Source organism: Vitis vinifera, chromosome 14, assembly GCF_030704535.1.
Source record: "Vitis vinifera cultivar Pinot Noir 40024 chromosome 14, ASM3070453v1".
NCBI classification, from domain to species: domain Eukaryota; kingdom Viridiplantae; phylum Streptophyta; class Magnoliopsida; order Vitales; family Vitaceae; genus Vitis; species Vitis vinifera.
The window spans coordinates 25527231-25547739 of record NC_081818.1 but is presented as its reverse complement, the minus strand read 5'-3'; the positions used below and the strand labels follow the sequence as shown (position 1 = coordinate 25547739).

The following is a 20509-nucleotide window of genomic DNA, read 5'->3' as shown; positions in this document are numbered from 1 at the left end:
ATCAGGTTTAGAAGCAGGTAGCGCAACACCAAGAAATATGACAATGCTTTGCTGCGGAGTTGCAGAAGATAGGGAAATTTGAGGGAAAGTTTTCTGAAAAAATGAAAGAACTGTCTAAAGGAGGTAGACATTAATCTTTTTCTTGGGCTCTTTTGGAAAATTTCCAGAGGAACCCCTCCCTGGTATCTGGAACGAATCACAAGCTATAATTGTTCTTTATATGAATTATGCGAAAAGATGAGCTACGCTTCAATATTTTCCAAATTCTCAGTCTTGTATTGTCCATTCTAGATGATGACCTGTGCTTTTAAATAGCATGTAAACCGTGTGGAATGGATTCTCCATTTGTATTGGAAGTCCAGGGCTCCCTGAAATTTCCAAGCTCATGCTAATGAACAACACAAAAGGAAAAAGGTGGAGAATTGCATTGGGGAATATATATATATATATATATATATATATATATATATATATATACTTTTATAAAAAATCTCAAATCTAACTCCTTTTAACTCGTTTATGCCCTTTTGAATCCCGTTAGGACGGAGCGGGTACTTGAAAATTTTCTTTTCACTGCTCTCTCTGATTGGGCAGCAACCTTGGCGATTCTGAGCCTTTGTGAAACACGAGGTAATGGTGTGCCCACTCTGTAGTCTAACTGTAAAAAAGATTCGAAATTGGAATGGTTTTCAAGGGTATTGGAATTTGAACTGGTGGTCAGTATGTTTTCTTTCAATCAAGGATCGCGATTTTAAAATGAACATAACATCTATTCAGGTGATAGTCACATACATCATAATATCACTGTAGGTTTATTCATTGTGTTTCAACTCAATATTAGGTTAAAAAGGATATACGAACAGAGTATGATGTTGATCGTGGAGATGGCCGAGTTGGTCCAAGGAGCCAGATTAAGGTTCTGGTCCAAAAGGGCGTGGGCTCAAGTTCGGATTGATCCAGCCCATTCCGGCCTTTTGTTTCCATTAGCGGGTGTATTGTGGTCAGCCCACTCTTTTTTCATTTTTTTTTTATTTTCAATAGAACGGTTTTTACTCGCAAACAAATTATCATGTCAAATGTGGAGATGGCCGAGTTGGTCTAAGGCGCCAGATTAAGGTTCTTGTCCGAAAGGGCGTGGGTTCAAATCCCACTCTCCACATATATTTACTATCCATTAATAGGTCTGGTTGAAGCCAATGTGGGCTTGATTTATTTTTTGTTACCCAGTAGGTGTGACTTGAGCCAATGTATTGTGTGCAGCCCATTTATTTATTTGTTTGTTTTTTATAGCCCATTAGTAGGTGTGGCTTGAGCCAATGTATCGTGGTCAACCCACTATGAAGGAGCTCGGATTTACTTGCATTGGTAGACAGCCATTGCACGTGTACCTTGAATCAATGTCAATGTAATGTGGTGAGCCTTTTTCCCTATTTTCAATTTGAGATCGATTCAGCCCATCAGAGGGTATGGCTTAAGTCAATGCATTATGGTCAGCCTTTTTTCCTATTTTTAAGTTGGGATTGATCCAGCCCATTAGAGGGCGTGGCATAGCCGTGTAAGTCAATGTATTGTGGTCAGCCCACTGTGAAGAGGCTTTGAATTTACTTATATTGGTAGGGGGTCACTACCAACGCACCTTGAGTCAACGTAGACAATGAGTGGTGGGTAGCCCATTACTAAGTGGCTAACATTTCATTGGCGGATAGCCCATTATTAACCATACTTAAGTCATGTATGGCGGCAGCCCATTATCAAGTTGCTCAAATTTGACCCTTTTTTTATTTTTTTTATTTTTTATCTTCTTATTTTTTTATATTAAGTTTGTTCAAATTCAACTATCTACATTTTCTGGCGAGCCCTTCTTATTTCAACAAATTTTCCATAAAAAATATCTTTTTAAAATCTTTCTAACACCTTTTACAAGTTTGTAAAGTCTTTCAATATATTTCTATTAAATAATTTATTTTTAAATCTTCATTTTAATTTCCTTATTTTGGATTAATTTTAATTTATTTATTAAAAAATTGTTAACTTCTTAAATTCATTGGATAATATTCATAAAAAAGAAATAAAAAACCAAAAAAAATAGTAATTAAAAGAATTAATTTGATAAAAATGATTAAATGATACCTCGATTTGTGAACCTAACTCTTCTAATGTTTTTACTTGAAAAATAACCAATTTTTTATTAAAATAAATATATTTTACTATTTTAAGTATTTATATGTAAAATATAAAAGAAATGATTATTTTTATAAAAAAATAATAAAAGTATTTTTGTCAATAAAAGGTTAAATTTTAAATTTTAAATTTTCAATAGCCATTTTAATCAAATAACGGATGAAGTAGTAAATGCTTTACTTATTAAAATAGAAAAAAAAAGATAAAAGGAAAATGTGAGAAGCTTGATTTTAGGAATAAATACCAACGTGATATTTAAAATTCTTATTGATAATCCTTTGATAATTTTTTCAAATTTTATATTAATAATCCTTTGATAATTTTTTCAAATATGGCATAATTTTAAACAGAAGCTTGTAAGTTGTAACATCAAGAATCCGTACTGAATACTTCAAGCTTGGTATGTATTTGGATTTTTGTATATATCTTGTTACATAAGAAATAATTTTTTTTTTATCATTGAATGGTAGGGCCGTCTGTTGAATAGCAAAGCATGCACCCCAAACCGACGTCTATGCTTTTGATAATTAAATTATTCAACTCTTTTACATTGGGATAATTAAATTAAATTTGAAAAACGGAATTTTGAAAAATTGAACTTTAATTATTGGAATTTGTAAAATAAATGAATAGAATAATAATAATAATAATAATGAAAATAATATTTAAACGAATGAACGTGAATAGTGGAATTTTTTAGATTGAAAATTAAATTCGAAAGTCAGATTTTTCAAGAATTGAACTTTAATGATTTGAATTTTTAAAATAAATAAATAAATAAATATAAAATAATAATAATAATAATAACAAAAATAATGTTTAAATGAATGAACGTGAATAGTGAAATTTTTGAGATTGAAAATTAAATTCAAAAGTCAGATTTTTGAAAAATTGAATTTTAATGATTGAGATTTTTAAAAATAAAATTTGAAAATAATTAAAATTTGGGAAGTCAATGTTTTAAAAATTGAATTTTTAAAAATGGGAGTTTTTGAAAAATTAAATTAAAATTGTAGCTTTGAAAAATCAAATTAAAATTGGAGTTTACAATTAAAGTTTTGAAAATGAAGTCTTTGGCATTAAAAGTTGGAGAGAACTAAGAAAATAATAAAAAGAAGAAATGGCCTGGCAACGTGTATAGCATGTCATTTAAGGAATAAACAAATAAAAAAAAATAAAGGCACCACAAAGTTTTTTTGTTTTTTTTTTAAAGGACAATATAATGCATTTCTGAAACCTTTTAATACTGAGGCACAAGCATCTCCCTAAGCCTTGAAATCACTTCTAATATAAGCACAATTAACTATATATTGATTGACAGGAAGCATAAACAACTATACAGTGAAAATGTGAAAATGTATCGTGATTGGAAATTAAATTTTAATGTTAAAACTACCATTTTGACCTAAAAGCCTATAATCAATAAACAAAGTATATATTAAGCCAACCAACAATTAGGCTAATATCCTAACATTTTTTTACACGTAGCTTCCTATCACACATGAAGGCTTTAATACCAAAATTAAACTACCATTTTAATCCAAAAGCTTTAGCCATTAGGTAGCTAGCTTCCACTAAAAGCCTCAAGATATAACTCAACTAGTACTCCACGTTTCTGGAGCACATCCACACCAATGTGCTTAAATAACCTATAATATACCTTTTGTAAGTCAATAAAGACCATTGCTTCCTTGAAGATCCACTAAACTGAAAATTTGGAATAGCACGTGCATGCCAGCAATTTCTAGAGAGAAGAAAGCCAAACTGTTTTAATGGTTAAGATATGCTATTTTGGAGGAGCAACAAAGTGAATTAGAAAATCCAGTCTTCCTATTTCTTCTTGACTACCTCACATTGTTGCTTAAAAAAATCAAGAGGAAGCAATTGACAGTATGAATTTGACAATAGACATGGCAAAAAATAAAAAATAAAAAATAGTGGGTAATACATTTCATTCAACCAGCCAGAGAAAGAACCATCATGATTACATAAGGATGGATGTTTCATAGAAAATAGCTCAAGGAAAACAGTTAGGTGGTGTTTTTTTTTTGGCTTAATAGAAAAAATTAAATATTTTGGTTTTTGTTATTCAGCTAAAAGTAACTTGTTAAAACTATCCAACATAGATAAAGTGAGCTTATTATCAATAAGTTTAGTTCAATGATGTTGGTTGATGTCAATAAGTTACTTTTAGCTGAATAGAAAAAGCCAAAATATTTGGTTTTTTCTATTCAGCCAAAAAACAAACACCACCTTAGTGTACTTATGGATAATTGTCAAATACCGTATCAAGAGAATCAGTTCCAAGCGCTGCAAATTTTTTATTCACCAATAATTGCAGAGTCCTCTGGTAATGCAAGTTGTTTCTTGACAATGGCACACCTTCTCCACCGTCTCTGGTTTTGCAGCACAAGAAACCTTTAAGCGTAATGGAAGGCGCTGTGACGTAAGCCTTCCCCTTCGATCAGAAAGCAAAAGTGATTTCAGACTGGAGGTACTGGTTGTTGCCTGAGTGATTCCCTTCGAGCAAAAGTGGCTTGGCTTCCAGCAAACTCTCCTCTGTCCCTCGTTCTCTCTGTAAAAGCTCTCCCCTCTGGTCCAATCCCCTCAGGCTCCTCGCTTACTTCTGTGGGATCCTCCCTAAAAACTGCCACGTGGCTTCCTCTCTCTTGGACACGCAGACGTCCGTCTTGCGACGCGTGACATAACTCGTTCCACCCGGACGGAAGTCATCGCTCATTCCACCCGGATGTTTCACCTCCGCCATTCTATCCGGCCAACGTTCTACCCTATTCGGATATCTCACATCCGGCGCCTGTCGCCGAATGGGAGAGGATGACGATTCAACTTCCCCGGACAGACATGTACGGATCCTCCAGTAACGCTTAACCGGACAGCTTGGCTCGTCAGACACTCGCGATTCGTCGGATCCATTTCGGCCCACAATAAAAAAGATAACTCTGACAACACTGACGACCAAGTCTTCTGAACTGTCACGCATATTCAATGCAAGATACATTCGACAAAACATTCCCAAGTCTTCTCAGGTCTCTTGACACATCCCCGATATTTATTGAGGCGGTGGAACCGCCTAAATATCCTCCTGACAACTGCCATCTCGCACCAAAAACGTCATGATTACTTCGCCACCTTATGAGCCGTAATCATGACGATGGGACCTGCTAGCCCAGCAAATACACCTTCTCTGCCTTATATATAAGCTTGAAGGTAATTCTCAGGAGGTAAGCAATAGAAACATCGTGGAGGAACACTCCCGCAATTGCTTTCAAACAACTTCCTAAATACTAACTGAGGCATCGGAGGAGATGCCCGGACAACCCGTCCGGACATCTTTTTTGCAGGAGGAAGGAAGGATTTATTCATGCGTTGATCCAAACTCCGTTTCTGGTAGCTGCAATTGCTACGTCAGAATTTTGCCATCAACAACTTCCTTACTCGTTTTTTTCCTTTTCCTCCATTTTCCTGTTCTTCTCCAACTCTCAATATCTCCTGCCCCCCACCAGAAACTCCCCCTCCGAAAAAATATCTTTCTCCTGTCAGCCTTCTACCTGCTTTCCTGTGCACCCCTCATCAATCTCCATCCTCAACCACCGTCATGGGCCGGCTGCTGAAGGATCACCACACGTCCTTGCATGGAGCTCTATGGGAGGTCCCCCCCACCCTCACTGAAAATGCTCCCCGGCTTCTTAAGGAAAGCCAGCAAAACAATAATAAAAAAACTAAGAACCTTTGGTTTGTAAAAAAAAAGGGGTATACACTAAGGTGGTGTTTGTTTTTTTACTTAATTCTAAATAGAACCTTAATACTTAATAGTATTAAATATTAGGTTGTTTGTTTTTGTAGTATTTTATTTCTATTAAGTATTAAAAAGTAAAAAAAACCATTGTGTTATTTTTTCTATTTAGAAAAAGCCACATATTTTGGCTTTTTCTATTTAGTAAAAAGTTTATAATAAGTCATGAAAAAGTAAAAAAACAAACAACTTAAATTCTAAAACTAAATGGTTTTCAGCAAAAAGCCAAAAAAACAAACACCACCTAACTCTTCTATATTTAGTATTTATATGTAAGATTTAAAAGAGTTGATTATTTTTATAAGAAAATAATAAAAGTATTTTTGTCCAAATGATGTCAAAATATCATGAAGGGTTAAATTTTAAATTTTGAATTTTCAATAACCATTTTAATCAAATAACGGGTGAGGTAGAAAATGCTTCACTTATTAAAATTAAAAAAAAAAACAAAAAATAAAAGGAAAATGTGAGAAGCTTGATTTTAGGCATAAATTCCAACGTGATATTTAAAATTTTTATTAAAAATCCTTCGGTAATTTTTTCAAATTTGGCATAATTTTAAATAGAAGCTTGTAAGAATCCGTACCGAATACTTCAAGCTTGGTATGTATTTGGATTTTTGTACATATCTTGTTACATAAGAAATAAATTTTTTTATCATTGAATGGTAGGGCCGTCTGTTGAATAGCAAAGCATGCACCCCAAACTCATACTTTAATTGGTTGTAGGGGTTTGGGATATTCACCTACACCTCACTCCTTTTCAGAAGTTTGTAGACAAATTCATACGGGGACTCTTCCTACTACCCATTCCTTTCCAAAATAAGGGAATTGCCCAGAATTGCATCTATAAGCCATTCATTTCACTCCTTTTATATAAAATAAAAATTAGAAATTCACAAAACTTTATTCTTTATATCAACTAACATCTCCAATGTAAAATTAAAAAAAAACTTTTGAAATTAAAAAAAAAAAAAAAACTATCTAAGAATTTTTAAATTAAAAAAGAAAAAGAAAAATAAAAAGTACTAGATTTAGTCAGAAACATCTTTAGCAAAAGGCGGAGTTCATCGTATCATTGGCCGCCGACGGAATCGCAAAGTGCCAAAGCCTCCCTTCAGCCTTCACCAAATTCTTTTTACACAGAAACTCTTCAGCATACACCTTCTCGATCCTCCTGTTAACGTCGTGAAGAAATACGTGAGTTACGCCCTGGCGTTTTCTCGCCCTCGCCATAACCGCCGCCGTGAAGATCGCTCCCATCCGCCCAGGCGCCTCGGGAAAATATCCCCTCGGCGCATCTATCATTATCAAATCCCACTCCGTATCGTACACCTCCTCCGGCAAACCGGTCAGCGCTAACCTACACGCAGTGTTGTCGCGGAGGCGGACGTCAGGGGGCAAGCAAGCGGGTTCCGATTTGTAGGAGCGGAGAAGCTGATCCGCCTCGGAGAGGTGCGTACGATAGCGGACGGTGTGGGCTAGCAAGTTAGGGGCTTGTTTTAGTACAGTCTGAACCCACTTGGGATCTTCTTCGAGGAAGATGGTGGTGCCTTTTGGGTTGAAGGAGGACCACATAACAGAATCGTGGCCGAGCCCGTAGACCAAGAAGTTGCAGGGAGCGAGAGATTGGAGGACGTCGAACGAGACTCTGATCTCCGCCAGAGATTGCTGCGGAACCACTCTAGATGTTGCGTAATGGAGAATGGCGATGAGCTGCGTCTGCGCCACTGAGTCATCGGAGTGGTCGGGTCTCGTATAAGCGCCGGAGAAGGAACACAAGAGAGAGTTGCTGGACGTTCGGCCGAAGCTGTTGATGAGAATAGCCGCGCCGATCATACCGCCAATCACTACGGTGAGTAGCCACGGCCTCTCGAAAAGAACTCGGCGATTCTTCATCTCTCCCTCTTTCTCTCTCTCTCAAAACTGTAGAGATGAGAATAAGAGAAATCTCCAAATCTTTTAGTCTTTGGGGGTGTTAATATAAAATATTTAGATATATAATAATAGAAAGAGATAATAATCCCTAATTAGAGTGGACCACCCTCTTGTAAACTACAGTTTCAAATTATAATTGTGATTAGATGACGTCACCCTCTCAAATGGCTTCCTAAGAATCTCTCTCCTTCTACTTTGTCAAAATAATAAAATGTAATCTCCCTTATTTTCCGCTAAAATCAAAATATAAAATTAATTATTAAACAAAATTGGATAAATAATATCTACGTGGATATAGAAAGATAGCACAATTTTTTATTTATTTTTGGATGATTTTTATTATAAAAGACAATGATAGTGATTTCCTAAATAATTTGTATAAATTCAACTTTTTCTATAATTGTAATTTTTTCCTATTAAATTTCTAAGAATGACTGGGTGTGAGATTGAATTAGCCTGTACCATTAATTGCCCTAGTACCTGCAGATGTCTTCACCATCTGCAACAGCCATGTCACCCACCGCAATTGTTGCAGCATCCTCTCTGTATAATATCAGGATGGCCATTGGTGCCATTACATGTCCTTAATGGGACTTTCTGCTCTGTTCTTTCACCCCTGCTATGGGGCCATTCTGCATCTTTCTACTTCTTTTACAAAGTTGGATTTTGTGACATTTATTGAATCCATTCTTTAAAAAGATTTGTTTTACAAGTTGCAACTTCTGGGTATTTCAATTTCTTTCAAAAAATTTATTACTATTTTCCTATATATAAATCAGAGAAGGAAGTGGTCAAACGCAGGGCATGTCTTTTGGTCATATCACTCATTCTGATGATCATTTCAAACGTTGCGACTTGTCATCTTGCCATCGCCTGAGCTAAAATGCCAAGACGACAAAACGACATGGGATTTTTTTAATACAAGAAGGATTTATAATTGTCCATGATGATTAAAAAATGTCTCATCCATCACTAAACCAATTGTTCTCAGCTTGGTTTTGGTGCCACGAGAGATTGGAATATATTCTACTGGGAAGAAGAACAACTAACAAGAAGGGATAATGTCATGGTCCAAGTGTTGGTTAAGTCCTAAACAATCCAAATTCTCACTGATTGTTGAGATGAAAAATGCTTTTCTATACAAAGATTCTCCTTTTGGCATTCCACAAATGTTGTTGTGCATTTATGTTTCAATAGTTTGATGTCTGTCCTCAATGGGCCAGGTAAAGTTTGGAAGACTAATCTAGCTGATTCCCTCTTTTTCTTTCTTTATTAGAATTTGAGTGTGCATTTCATTTTAGAAATTTGAATTTTTTATTTCTCTAAAATGGCAGAGAATCAAATTGTAGGGCTCTTTTCCCTCTTTTTTCACCTAGAAAATGTGAAGGAAAGGTGGGAAAGTAATTTGGTTATGGTGGGTGAGTTCCCTCCCAGACCCAACAAAATGGCCCACCAACACATGGACTTTGTTCTAAAGGGACTAAACCATGATCATATAGATCTCATCCAAGGGAATGCATTGCCTTTTTTTTTTTGCTCGGTTCTTCAGTGAACATCAAAGTTAGAAGGTCTTTGTAGCTTGGGTGTTGAGCGTGGGAGAGGCCCTTTTGAGTTTCAGATGCTGGGTTGCGATCTGAAATGCCTCAGCTGACAACAACTTCCTCCTACGTAATTTGCAGGCGAGTGCTAGTTTTGTGGCCTAAAAGTGGATCAATTCTACATGTGAAACCTTTGATGGAAAAGTACAGCAAACATTATTCAGATATTATCCGTTCAGAGCCCAAGCCAATGGGATGCTCGCGACTTTAAACTTATCAGAAATTCAAACCTATATAATGTCAGAATTTTTTTGTCATGGATATCTTATCAGACGAGCGAAGAGGTTCATCAGAAAAGATACGCCTTGTTAGCTACGACAAGCTCTTGCAATGCTGTGCAAAGGATTCTGGCGTCACAATAGCTCTTGTAGAGACAAGACAATGTGTCCAACTCAAACAGCTCTTTGAGCACATTGGGCTCATTCTAGAAATCTTCATCTCCAATCCCACATTGCACTAAACGTTAACCCGCAGCAGTCGCTTTCATCATGGCGCCCCTGTTAATCATGGTGGTGGGCTTTCTTCGTTAAGGCACCACAAATTAATGGGAATATCATTATTAGCCGCACGGTGACACTTATGTACGTGAATAAAGGAATGACACATGGCCTGTTCTTCCTAGAGTTGTGGGTGATGCTACAGAAAAAGGGCACGAGCCTTTTGGTAGCCAATAACCATAGTCTAATAAGAATGTCATGTAGTGTAAAAGCAAGACGTCGTGAAGGGGAATTAAAAGGATACGTGCCTATCCTTTTCTTATCATAGAATAATTGGCTTCTAATTTCGTAGGAATTTTAACCTAGCTAATGGGATAGAGAATTATGTAATTTTTAAAAATCAAAATAGACAATTTCTTGTCAATCTACCTAAACAAACATTTGATTCAGTCCAATCCTTCTGTACATATTTTTGTTCCAAACCATTTTGTATTTTAATAAAATAAAATAAAATAATTTTTTTTTTAAATTGTATCAATTTAAATATTATTTTTCCTAAAATAAATGAAACGTAGGATTACATCTCTTATGGAGTAACCACTCATGTTTATAAAGACATAAGTTGAAAACTATCCTATGTCTTATGGAAAGAAGAAAAAAAAGAGAATATCTATCGAAAAAAAATGATCTCTGGTTTATAAGAATAAATTTGTGAGTATCATCGATGCATGAACATAAGGTCTTTTAAGGACTAACCAATTAATCCATATTTTGTGTGAATCTGATTGCCATGATTGAAGGTACGATCTTGATTTTCATTTTATTACTTGTAACTTTAAAGATTTTTATATAACAATTTCATCATTGTATGACAGTAATGTGTTAATTGTGAACCCAAATTCTGTTATATTACCATGAGCTTCTGAATTTAATTGAACCATAACAAAAAAGTTAAATAATAGAGGATTCATTCTGCAAATTAAGGCACCAAACTGGATCAGCAAAGCTCAACTGTAACCATACCATGTCTTTCAAATCCTTGCAACAAAATAAAGGAAATAAAGCTTTGCTTTCCTGGAAACGTGAGTTTTAAATGAGGTCTCATTGAATTAGAGACCATCCTTATGTTTTCAACTTGGCATGATTTGAAATTGAAATTGTCGGATTAGTAAATGTAGATTCAGTGTTGCACAGAGCGTCCTTAACCGACACTACGCGTCAGAAAGAACAGCTGAAAATATTCATATTCACTCGACTAAAAGGTTTAAAACTAAAACTAAAACTAATCCTTCAAATTGTTACAAAACAGGCTACTGGTAGTGTCCAGATTTGAGTCTGGCCAGGCCCACAGGTTTATTAGGGTTGTAACCTGAGAAATTCAGACAGAATCCCAGCCTGACCCAGCCCATCTTGCCCGGACAATTTCGTGCCAAAGCCCATTCCCGATCCAAAAGCTAGCTCGAGACAAGATCCCTAAAAGTAAAACATAGCTCCTTCAAATTTTGTACGTTCGAAAGTTACGATGCATGTAATGCATTGCCGCATGTTTTATGAAACAAAATAATCAGATTGTGCTAAATTCTTGGGACTAAGCTGAGGATTGAATCTCCAGCCTAGCCCGAGCCCTGAAGGACCTGGATCCAGCCCGAGTGCTTGCCTAGGCTTAGATGTCGAGCTTGGGAGCTATCTATTTTTGGGCTGCAACTATGTCCTATCCATGGGCCTGGCCGGTAGCTCCATCCAGGATTCATCTAATACAACAAAAAAAGATACATATTTCAGAGTCCATTATGGCCGCTAGCACTGTAGCCACTTGTCGGTCCCATCCAATTTGCAAAGCAGATAATAGCTGACACTGCTTAATCTCTACCATGAAATTTTGGTTGTATCATTGCTGCAGCAACAATATGTGTGGCCTATAAGTATCGCACCAACATGTGTGGTCCTGCACAAGGGCTCCTATCTCATCCGACAAGTGCTTTTCCACCTTCGCAGTTCACATCCTTTCTATCAGCCTTTTAGCCTTGAAACAGCCTACCCTGGAAGAACTCTTCCATGCTCTTAAGTTGGCTCTAGTACCCTGGAAGAAATCAAGGGGAAGTTCTTTTTCTACTTGATTTACCAAACAGACCTATTTTAAATTCTTCTCACACCCCCCACAACTTTAAATGTGTGCATCTTCGAAGGTAGGGTACTAGAGGGACATCAATCATAGAGGAATGATGCAGAACAATGCGTTTAAGATCCACATGAATCTAAGAAATTATAAGTTGCTATCGATGAAACAAAAAATAAGGCGAAATAGCTTCTGAAGTCTAAAAACCTTCAAAACCAAATTTTAAACAGATAAAGAGAAATATAAATACCTAGTACAGTCTACCAGAGTAGCAACTCGTACCTAGTAAAAGAACCAACCAAGAAAACTACATTGCCTCAGCTGCAAATGCACTACATATACATAGAACCAGTACTATTATGCTAACACATTGGATGCAACAAGATCATCAGTATGCTTCTCTTCCATCACCCTCATTGATCGCATCTTTGAAAGCCCCACCGCTCGGAATCATAGGCAGCACATGCTCTTGATGAGGTACAATCACATCCAGCAAGTATGGTCCTGGAGTCTCCAACATCTTTTTGATTGCCTCTCTAACCTCCGACTTCTTCGTCACTCTTGCAGCAGGTATATCACAGGCTTCAGCAAACTTCAACATGTTGGGAAATATTTCAGCCTCATTAGAGGGGTTCCCCAAATATGTGTGAGCCCTGTTAGCCTTATAGAACCGATCCTCCCACTGAACAACCATACCCAGATGCTGGTTATTCAATAACATAATCTTAACTGGAAGATTTTCCACCCGAATAGTAGCCAACTCCTGGACATTCATTATAAAGCTTCCGTCGCCATCAATGTCAACTACAACTGCATCAGGTTTGGCAACTGCAGCACCCATGGCAGCAGGCAGCCCAAAACCCATAGCACCTAATCCGCTGGAGGACAGCCACTGACGAGGTCCCCTATACTTGTAAAATTGGGCAGCCCACATCTGATGTTGCCCAACACCACTGCTAATTATTGCATTACCATCGGTCAGTTCATCCAAAACTTGGATAGCATACTGTGGAGGAATGGCTTCTCCAAATGTTTTAAAACTTAATGGATATTTTGCTTTCTGCTCATTAAGTTCGTCCCTCCAGGATGAGAAATCGTACTTAGACTTTGCTCCAGTCTCCTCCAATAAGCTGTTCATCCCTGTTAACGCCTGCTTCACATCCGCGCAAACTGAAACATGGGGTTGCTTGTTCTTCCCAATCTCGGCTGGATCAATGTCGATATGAACAATCTTAGCTCTGCTGGCAAAAGCTTCAATTTTACCAGTCACACGATCATCAAACCTGACACCAAATGCCAGCAACAAATCGGACCTGTCCACAGCATAATTGGCATACATAGTCCCGTGCATACCGAGCATTTGAAGAGATAGTTTGTCTGTGCAAGGGAACGCACCAAGACCCATTAAAGTACTCGCCACTGGTATACCAGTAAGATCAACAAACCGCTTTAACTCTTCACTTGAGTTCATACAGCCTCCACCAACATACAGAACCGGCCTCTTTGACTCTGAAATTAACCGCACAATCTGTTCTAAATGGGCCTTTTCAGGCGACTTGGGAAGTCTAAATGTGTACCCGGGCAGCCGAAGTCCCTTGTTCCAATTCGGAACCACGAGCTGCTGTTGTATATCTTTGGGTACATCAATCAAAACTGGACCTGGTCGGCCTGAAGTTGCAAGGAAAAACGCTTCTCTCACAATGTGAGGAATGTCTTCAACATCAAGAACCAAATAATTGTGCTTCGTAATCGATCGAGTTACCTCCACAATTGGGGTCTCTTGAAAAGCATCGGTACCAATCATCCTTCGAGGGACCTGACCAGTAATCGCCACGATTGGGATGCTATCAAGCAATGCATCCGCGAGGCCGCTCACGAGATTGGTGGCGCCAGGTCCAGAGGTGGCGATGCAAACCCCAGGACGACCGGACGCGCGGGCGTAGCCTTCAGCGGCAAAGACGCCGCCTTGCTCGTGTCTCGGCAACACATTTCGGATGATGTTGGAGCGAGTCAAGGCTTGATGGATCTCCATGGAGGCGCCACCTGGATATGCGAATACGTGTTTCACGCCCTCCCGCTCGAGAGCTTCCACGAGAACATCGCAGCCCTTCCGGGGCTCGTCGGGGGCAAATCTGGAAATGAAGGTCTCCGACGATGTGGCCACAGGGGCGGCGGTGGAGATGGAGGCAGAAACGGCAGATGAGGGTTTGGGTTTGGGATCAGAGAGAGAGGCCGTGATGCGGTGAGCGACAGAGACAGTGATTTTTGCCTTAGAACCGGGAAGGATAAGCCTGGAATGGGATGTCAGCGACTGGAAGGAAAGCGTCGGAGAGGGTTTGGAGATGGAGAGATTTGCAGCGGCGCTGGCGGCGGTAGACGCCATTGTTGAATTGTAGATGGGGAGAGTTCAGTTAGCAGGGTTTTCTGGAGTGAAAGACGTCGTCTTATAGGCTTACAGCATATGGAAGCCTAAAATTACAAAACAGCCCATGGACCTTTCCTTTTGGTTTGGGTAGAAAATAACACCGTAAGTTGTTGCCTCAGAGATCCGCCCGCCCATGTAAAGCTTTGATTCAAGAATATAAACGAACCACGTCACTTTTCACGAGATGCTTTCCCATATTCACATCTCTGTTTGTCTCCAATATATATATATATATATATATATATATATATATTTTTTTTTTTTCCTCATTTAAAAAATAACATTTTCCTTTTTCATTCCATATGCGGGAATGAATCTAATTATTGATACGGCTATTTCGTAATGTAACTTATAATAGTTCTAAAAAAATAAACAAAACGCATTCACAAGTATTTCTTTTAAGCTAAATGATAACCGAAACGTATCGGGAAAGGAAAATAAATTGCCCAAGAAAAGAATTTGTCATTTTTAGTTTTTTTTTTTAAAAATGTGAAAGAAAATTAAATATAATTAAAATTATTAAAAGATTAGTATAATTTTAAATTATTTAATCTTTATATAAAAGAATTAAATAAAAAAATAATTTTTTTGAAATAATATATAAAAATAATTTATTTAATTTAATTTTTTTTTTTCCTTTCCTTCTATTTTTTTTCTTTATTTTTTTTTCTCTTATTTCCCCTATTCTAACAATTTAATTAAGAGGAATGGCAAAAAAAAAAAAATGTATTTCTTAAAAGGAATTCTTAATTACAATAAACTTATGGTGATGGAAATTTAAGTTATGAAAATTAAAATGAGAAAAATGGCCATATTTAGTATATATTTTTTATGACAATCCTAAAATTTTTTTTTTGACAATATTTCTTAAAAATAATTATTTTTAAGGATAAAATTATGTTTAGAAAGTTAAATATAAAAAGTAATTCTCTTTTTAATTTTCAATAAGGGTATTCTATATTTATATATAATATAAAAATTTTAGAAGTATTTATCACGTTGTTCAAAATATTCTAAAAAGTTTATTAAGAAAAAAAAGTTATATTATTTTTATTTTTTAGGAAAAAAAAAAAAACAATCCGTGCCTCTTTGGATACTTCAATTTAGACACCTTGTAAATCAAATCAGTTTTATTTCTATGAGATGATGATAATTATGAAGTGAATTTTATTAGGACAACAAATTCTTTCCTATAGTTTTACTTCTACCTTATAGAAAATAAAACTTTGAAAACATATGTTAACATTTTATTTCTTTTATAAAAATTTGTTATTAATATTTTCTAAAAAAAATATCAAACCGTGGACATAAATTTCTTCAAATAAAGAAATATGGATCTTTCACATGCGTTTCCGCTCGAAATTGTTGAGATATTAGGAATGCTTTCCTTATATCATTCTTTCCTTATATCATTTAGTGTTGAGATATTAGGAATGCTTAAATATTAGGAAAGTTGAGATATTAGGAATATTGAGATATTAGGAAAGTTGAGATATTGAGATATTAGTTGTTATTTCCTTATATCATTCTTTCCCATTTTTAGAATGACGATTACCCTCTATATATACTCTATACATGAACGAATGAAAAAAAATTATTAATGAAAAAACTATCATTTATCAATTTGAAGAGAAATGACGAGACTTGATTTCAGAAAAAGTTGAATATAGGAAGAGTTAGGACAAATAGGCTTGGAGTGAGGTCCGACGACCAAAAGCTCCGTAAATTGTATGAAAATCACATAAAGAATAGTGATGAAGAGTAGAAAATCTTGATAATTTTACAAGCAAAAAATGAATTCTTTTAAGAACTTGTTTGTTTCTACCAAGTTTTTGTTTTCCTTAAATCATTTGTTGATTGAAAAAAATAAATTCCTCTTTTTTTACCAAAATTTAAAGAGCTGTTTTTTTTTTTTTTTTCAATCCAATCCATGGCCTTTTCATCCATGAGGAGCCGTGTCTTTACGGTGGATTATGCGGCTGCGCCATGGTGAATGATAATGGACCAACCATGAATAAATAAAATAAATGAGGTGGGCTTTGATTTTGAAGTTTTGTTCAAATTCAAGTCTTAAGATTGATATTAGAAGATCTTTCAAACCATTGTTCCTTGAAAGTATGATTGATTATGTTAATACATTTTTATATATTAAAAATTTTATTTTATTTTTTATAATGATTTAGAATCTTTTTAGATGATAACTTATTCTCCATTGAAGACTTGAGATTATTGTTCATTTATCTGAGTTGTCACATGTAAGTTTAAAAAGATTTGTTAAAAGTAAATTAATTTTTTTAATAAAATAGAATTGAATTTGAAGTTTTAAAATTGAACTAAAATGTTTTCATTAATTTTTGAAAATTTTGAGATTTTATTTTTTAAGAAAATTCTTTTTTTTCTAAATAAATTTTTGGAAAGTTGATATTTTATTTTATATATATATATATAATTATTTTCTTAATTAAAATTTGAAAAGTGTTATGACTGAAGTAGTGAATGTCACCATATTAATTATAATAAATATTAATTAAATATTATTTATGACTTCCATTAATACTCATTAATGGAACTTATTAATGTTATTTATGAGTTCCATTAATATTTATTAACATTAGTATTTATTAATGAGAATATTAATGGAAGTCATTTGAAAAGCTTATAAAAGGGCTTCCAATCCCCTATAATATGAATCCCTAAGTAATAAAGAAGTTTCTTACTTTCTCTCATTCTTTATGTCTTTCATTATCTCAACTTTCTCAATTTTCTTTTGTGATTTCTTCTTCCCTATTATATATTATTATCAAAGTAATATATAATTTATCTCTACTACTTTATTTACATTGTATTTATTCTTATTTTCCAACACGTTATCTGCACGAATTGCTTTGAGGGTAATTCTTGTATCTTAAACTTGAAGTTATTTATATAGAATAAAATTTTATATATTTATATTATTCTTGATTTTGTTTTGTTATATATTTTTAAAATTTATAAGCAAATTATTTGATTTTGTTTATAATCAAAGTTATATCAATGCTATCAATTTATTATAACTGATTCTAATAATATTGTTTTGTCATATATATGAAGTTATTTGACAATGTCGAATCTCACAAAAACTCGAAATTGTGACACTTGACATTTCGGGAAAGAACTATTTTTCTTGGATCCTTGATGCTAAAATACAACTTGATGCAATGAATCTTGGAGCTACAATCAAAGAAGGAAATAAAGCATCACTGTAGGATTGTGCAAAAGCACTGATTTTCCTTCGCCATCACCTCCATGAAGGTTTAAAAAATGAGTATTTTATGGTAAATGATCCTTTTACTTTATAGAGTAATTTGAAGGAAAGATATGACCACCAGAAAACTGTGATTCTCCTAAAAGCTCGATATGATTAAATACACCTGAGGTTGCAAGATTTTAAAACTATTAGTAAATATAACTTCACACTTTTCAAAATTAGCTCTCAATTAAAGTTGTGTGGAGAAAAAAATCACAGAAAAAGACATGTTAGAGAAAACTTTTACTACATTTCATGTCTTAAATGTGTTATTGCAGTAACAATATCGAGAACTTAGATTTACAAAATATTTTGAATTAATCTCATGTCTTCTTGTTGCTAAACAAAATAATGAGCTTTTGATGAGAAATCATCAATCTCGTCCAACTGGATCTGAATAATTTCTTGAAGTGAATGCAATATCGTTCCAAACTCATAGACGTGGACGAAGACGAGAATGTGGTCATGGTCATGGAAGAAATCCTCGATACCATGGTTCTTATGATAATAATTCATCAAATTTTCGGAAAAGGAAAGCCTCATTGCACCACAAAAAATGGAGCAATATTGAGGTAAAACAAGAAAATGAAAAGTGTTTACAAGATAAGCCTCCTAAGAACCATAAGAATAATTTATTATAGATATGGTATGAAGGGGCATTGGTCATGTACTTGTCGTACGCTCAAACATTTGGTCGACCTTTACAAAACATCAATAAAAGTAAAAGGAAAAGAAATAGAGATTAACTTTATTGATAGTGATGGATTGGACCTAACCTATTATGACATTGATTTCTTTGGAGGTCCCAGTGAAAAAACATATCATTTAATAAATGATGAGAAGATTTACATCGATTGATGTTACTTTATATATCAAATAATATATTATTATGTTTTATATTTACATTTGATTTTCTTTTGTTATTTACATTATGCCTTGTTTTTTTTGTTTTAATATTAGTGTGGACCCTGTATTTTGCTCGATGCGTTCCTACTTGATGGTGCGACTCACTTTTTATTTATTCGGTGAAAATATGATTTTTAGAAAAAGACTTGAGGTCGCAACTTATTTTTTGTTTTATTTTTTTAAGGGAAAACAAAATAAGAAAGAAAACTCTAAGTGTGACTCCTCATTTGAAAAAAACGGTTTGTGAAAAACCAAACTTGGGTTTGGGGGTCAGGTTATTTATTAGGAAGGTACAGTAAAGACCGTATCACACCTCTAAGCCCCCCAAAATGGTATATACTAAGTAAGGTGAAGCAAACATGACAATGGATAAGGAAATCAATGGATACTAATGAAATAGTCAAATAATAAAGCGAATCATGCATCAGAATAAGCAAAGTGCAAGTAAGATCGTACCTTGGCAGCAAATAATAATACACTATCATGGAAACAACATTAATGCACAAAAATAAATACAAAATATATCACATGTGTATCAAAGATCAAGACAAAAATCAAACAATATTCTCTAAGCATAACAGTTGACAATCAGAACAGAAAACTCGTATGTAGGGTCCCCACCAAAGCCCAATTTATCTTGCATGAATTAGTCTCATAAATTCCATTGTTTCTGGAGTTACAAAAATTCATTCACGCTTACTAAAAATCAAGGAAAACAAAAAAAAAAAATTTAAAAATCGAAGAAAAATTGTACAAGTGCATACCAAAATGAGAATGGCAGCAAATCTATTAAAATTATGATTTTTGGCAACTTAAAACCCTAATAAAGGATGAAAAGTTGTAAGAAAAAATATTTGAAAATTGGAGTGGAATTAAAATTATTTGAAAGAAAACTAGAGTTTTGAAAATTAAATTTGAAACTTTGAATTTTGGAAAATTATTTGAAAATTGAAATTTTGAGAATTGGAATCTTGAAAATTAAATTTGAAAGAAACTGGAATTTTGAAAATTATTTGAGAATTAGAGTTTTGAAAATTAAATTTAAGAATTGGAGTTTTGGAAATTAATTTTGAAAGAAAATGGAAGTTTGAAAAATTATTTGAGAATTGGAGTTTTGAAAATTAATTTAAGAATTGGAATTTTGGAAATTAAATTTGAAAGAAATTGGAATTTCAAAAATTATTTAACAGTTTGGAGTTTTAAAAATTAAATTTAAGAACTAGAGTTTTGGAAATTAAATTTGAAAGAAATTAGAATTTTGAAAATTATTAGAAAGTTGGAATTTTGGGAATTAAATTTGAGAATTGGAGGTTTGAGAATTGGAATTTTGGAAATTAATTGAGAATTGGAGTTTTTTAAATTAAATTTGAAAGAAATTGGAGTTTTGAAAATTAAATTATGAAAATTGGAATCTTGAAAATTATTTGAGAATCGGAACTATGAAAAATAAATTTAAGAATTGGAGTTTTGAGAATTAAATTTGAAAGAAATTGGAATTTTAGAGATTAAATTTGAAAGAAATTGGAATTTTGGAAATTAATTTTGAAAGAAATTGGGATTTTGAAAATTATTTGAGAATCCGAAAATTTAAGTTTAAGGATTGAAATTTTGGAAGTTAAATTTGAAAGAAATTGAAATTTTGAAAATTATTTGGGAATTGGAGTTTTGGAAATTAAATGAAAATTGGAGTTGAAAATTAAATTTAAGAATTGGATTTTTTGGAAAATTATTGGAAAATGGAATTTGGGTCCTAAAAATTCTAAAGATGAAAAATTGTGGAGTCAAAACAACTTTTTTTTTTTTTTTGAA

General features: G+C 34.2%; 2 protein-coding genes and 1 non-coding gene across 3 annotated transcripts; 1 reads left to right on the top strand and 2 right to left on the bottom strand.

Annotated features, from left to right (window-relative positions):
• The first annotated feature begins 1078 nt into the window (after positions 1-1078).
• On the top strand, positions 1079-1159 carry TRNAL-AAG (transfer RNA leucine (anticodon AAG)). Its single transcript has one exon. It is a non-coding gene; the product is annotated as a tRNA-Leu (tRNA).
• Positions 1160-6864: 5705 nt separating this feature from the next.
• On the bottom strand, positions 6865-8076 carry LOC100265182 (arabinogalactan O-methyltransferase 1). The gene has a single exon (XM_002274018.4). The coding sequence runs from the start codon at positions 7891-7893 to the stop codon at positions 7045-7047; it is 849 nt and encodes a 282-aa protein (XP_002274054.1). The 5' UTR covers positions 7894-8076; the 3' UTR covers positions 6865-7044.
• A 4197-nt stretch (positions 8077-12273) lies between these two features.
• Positions 12274-14569, bottom strand: LOC100259979 (acetolactate synthase 1, chloroplastic). The gene has a single exon (XM_002274037.5). The coding sequence runs from the start codon at positions 14464-14466 to the stop codon at positions 12472-12474; it is 1995 nt and encodes a 664-aa protein (XP_002274073.1). The 5' UTR covers positions 14467-14569; the 3' UTR covers positions 12274-12471.
• Positions 14570-20509: the final 5940 nt, after the last annotated feature.

Bases quoted from the DNA above. Each gene is read 5' to 3' on its own strand.
- LOC100259979 (XM_002274037.5), bottom strand. From the start codon at position 14,466: ATGGCGTCTACCGCCGCCAGCGCCGCTGCAAATCTCTCCATCTCCAAA.
- LOC100265182 (XM_002274018.4), bottom strand. From the start codon at position 7,893: ATGAAGAATCGCCGAGTTCTTTTCGAGAGGCCGTGGCTACTCACCGTA.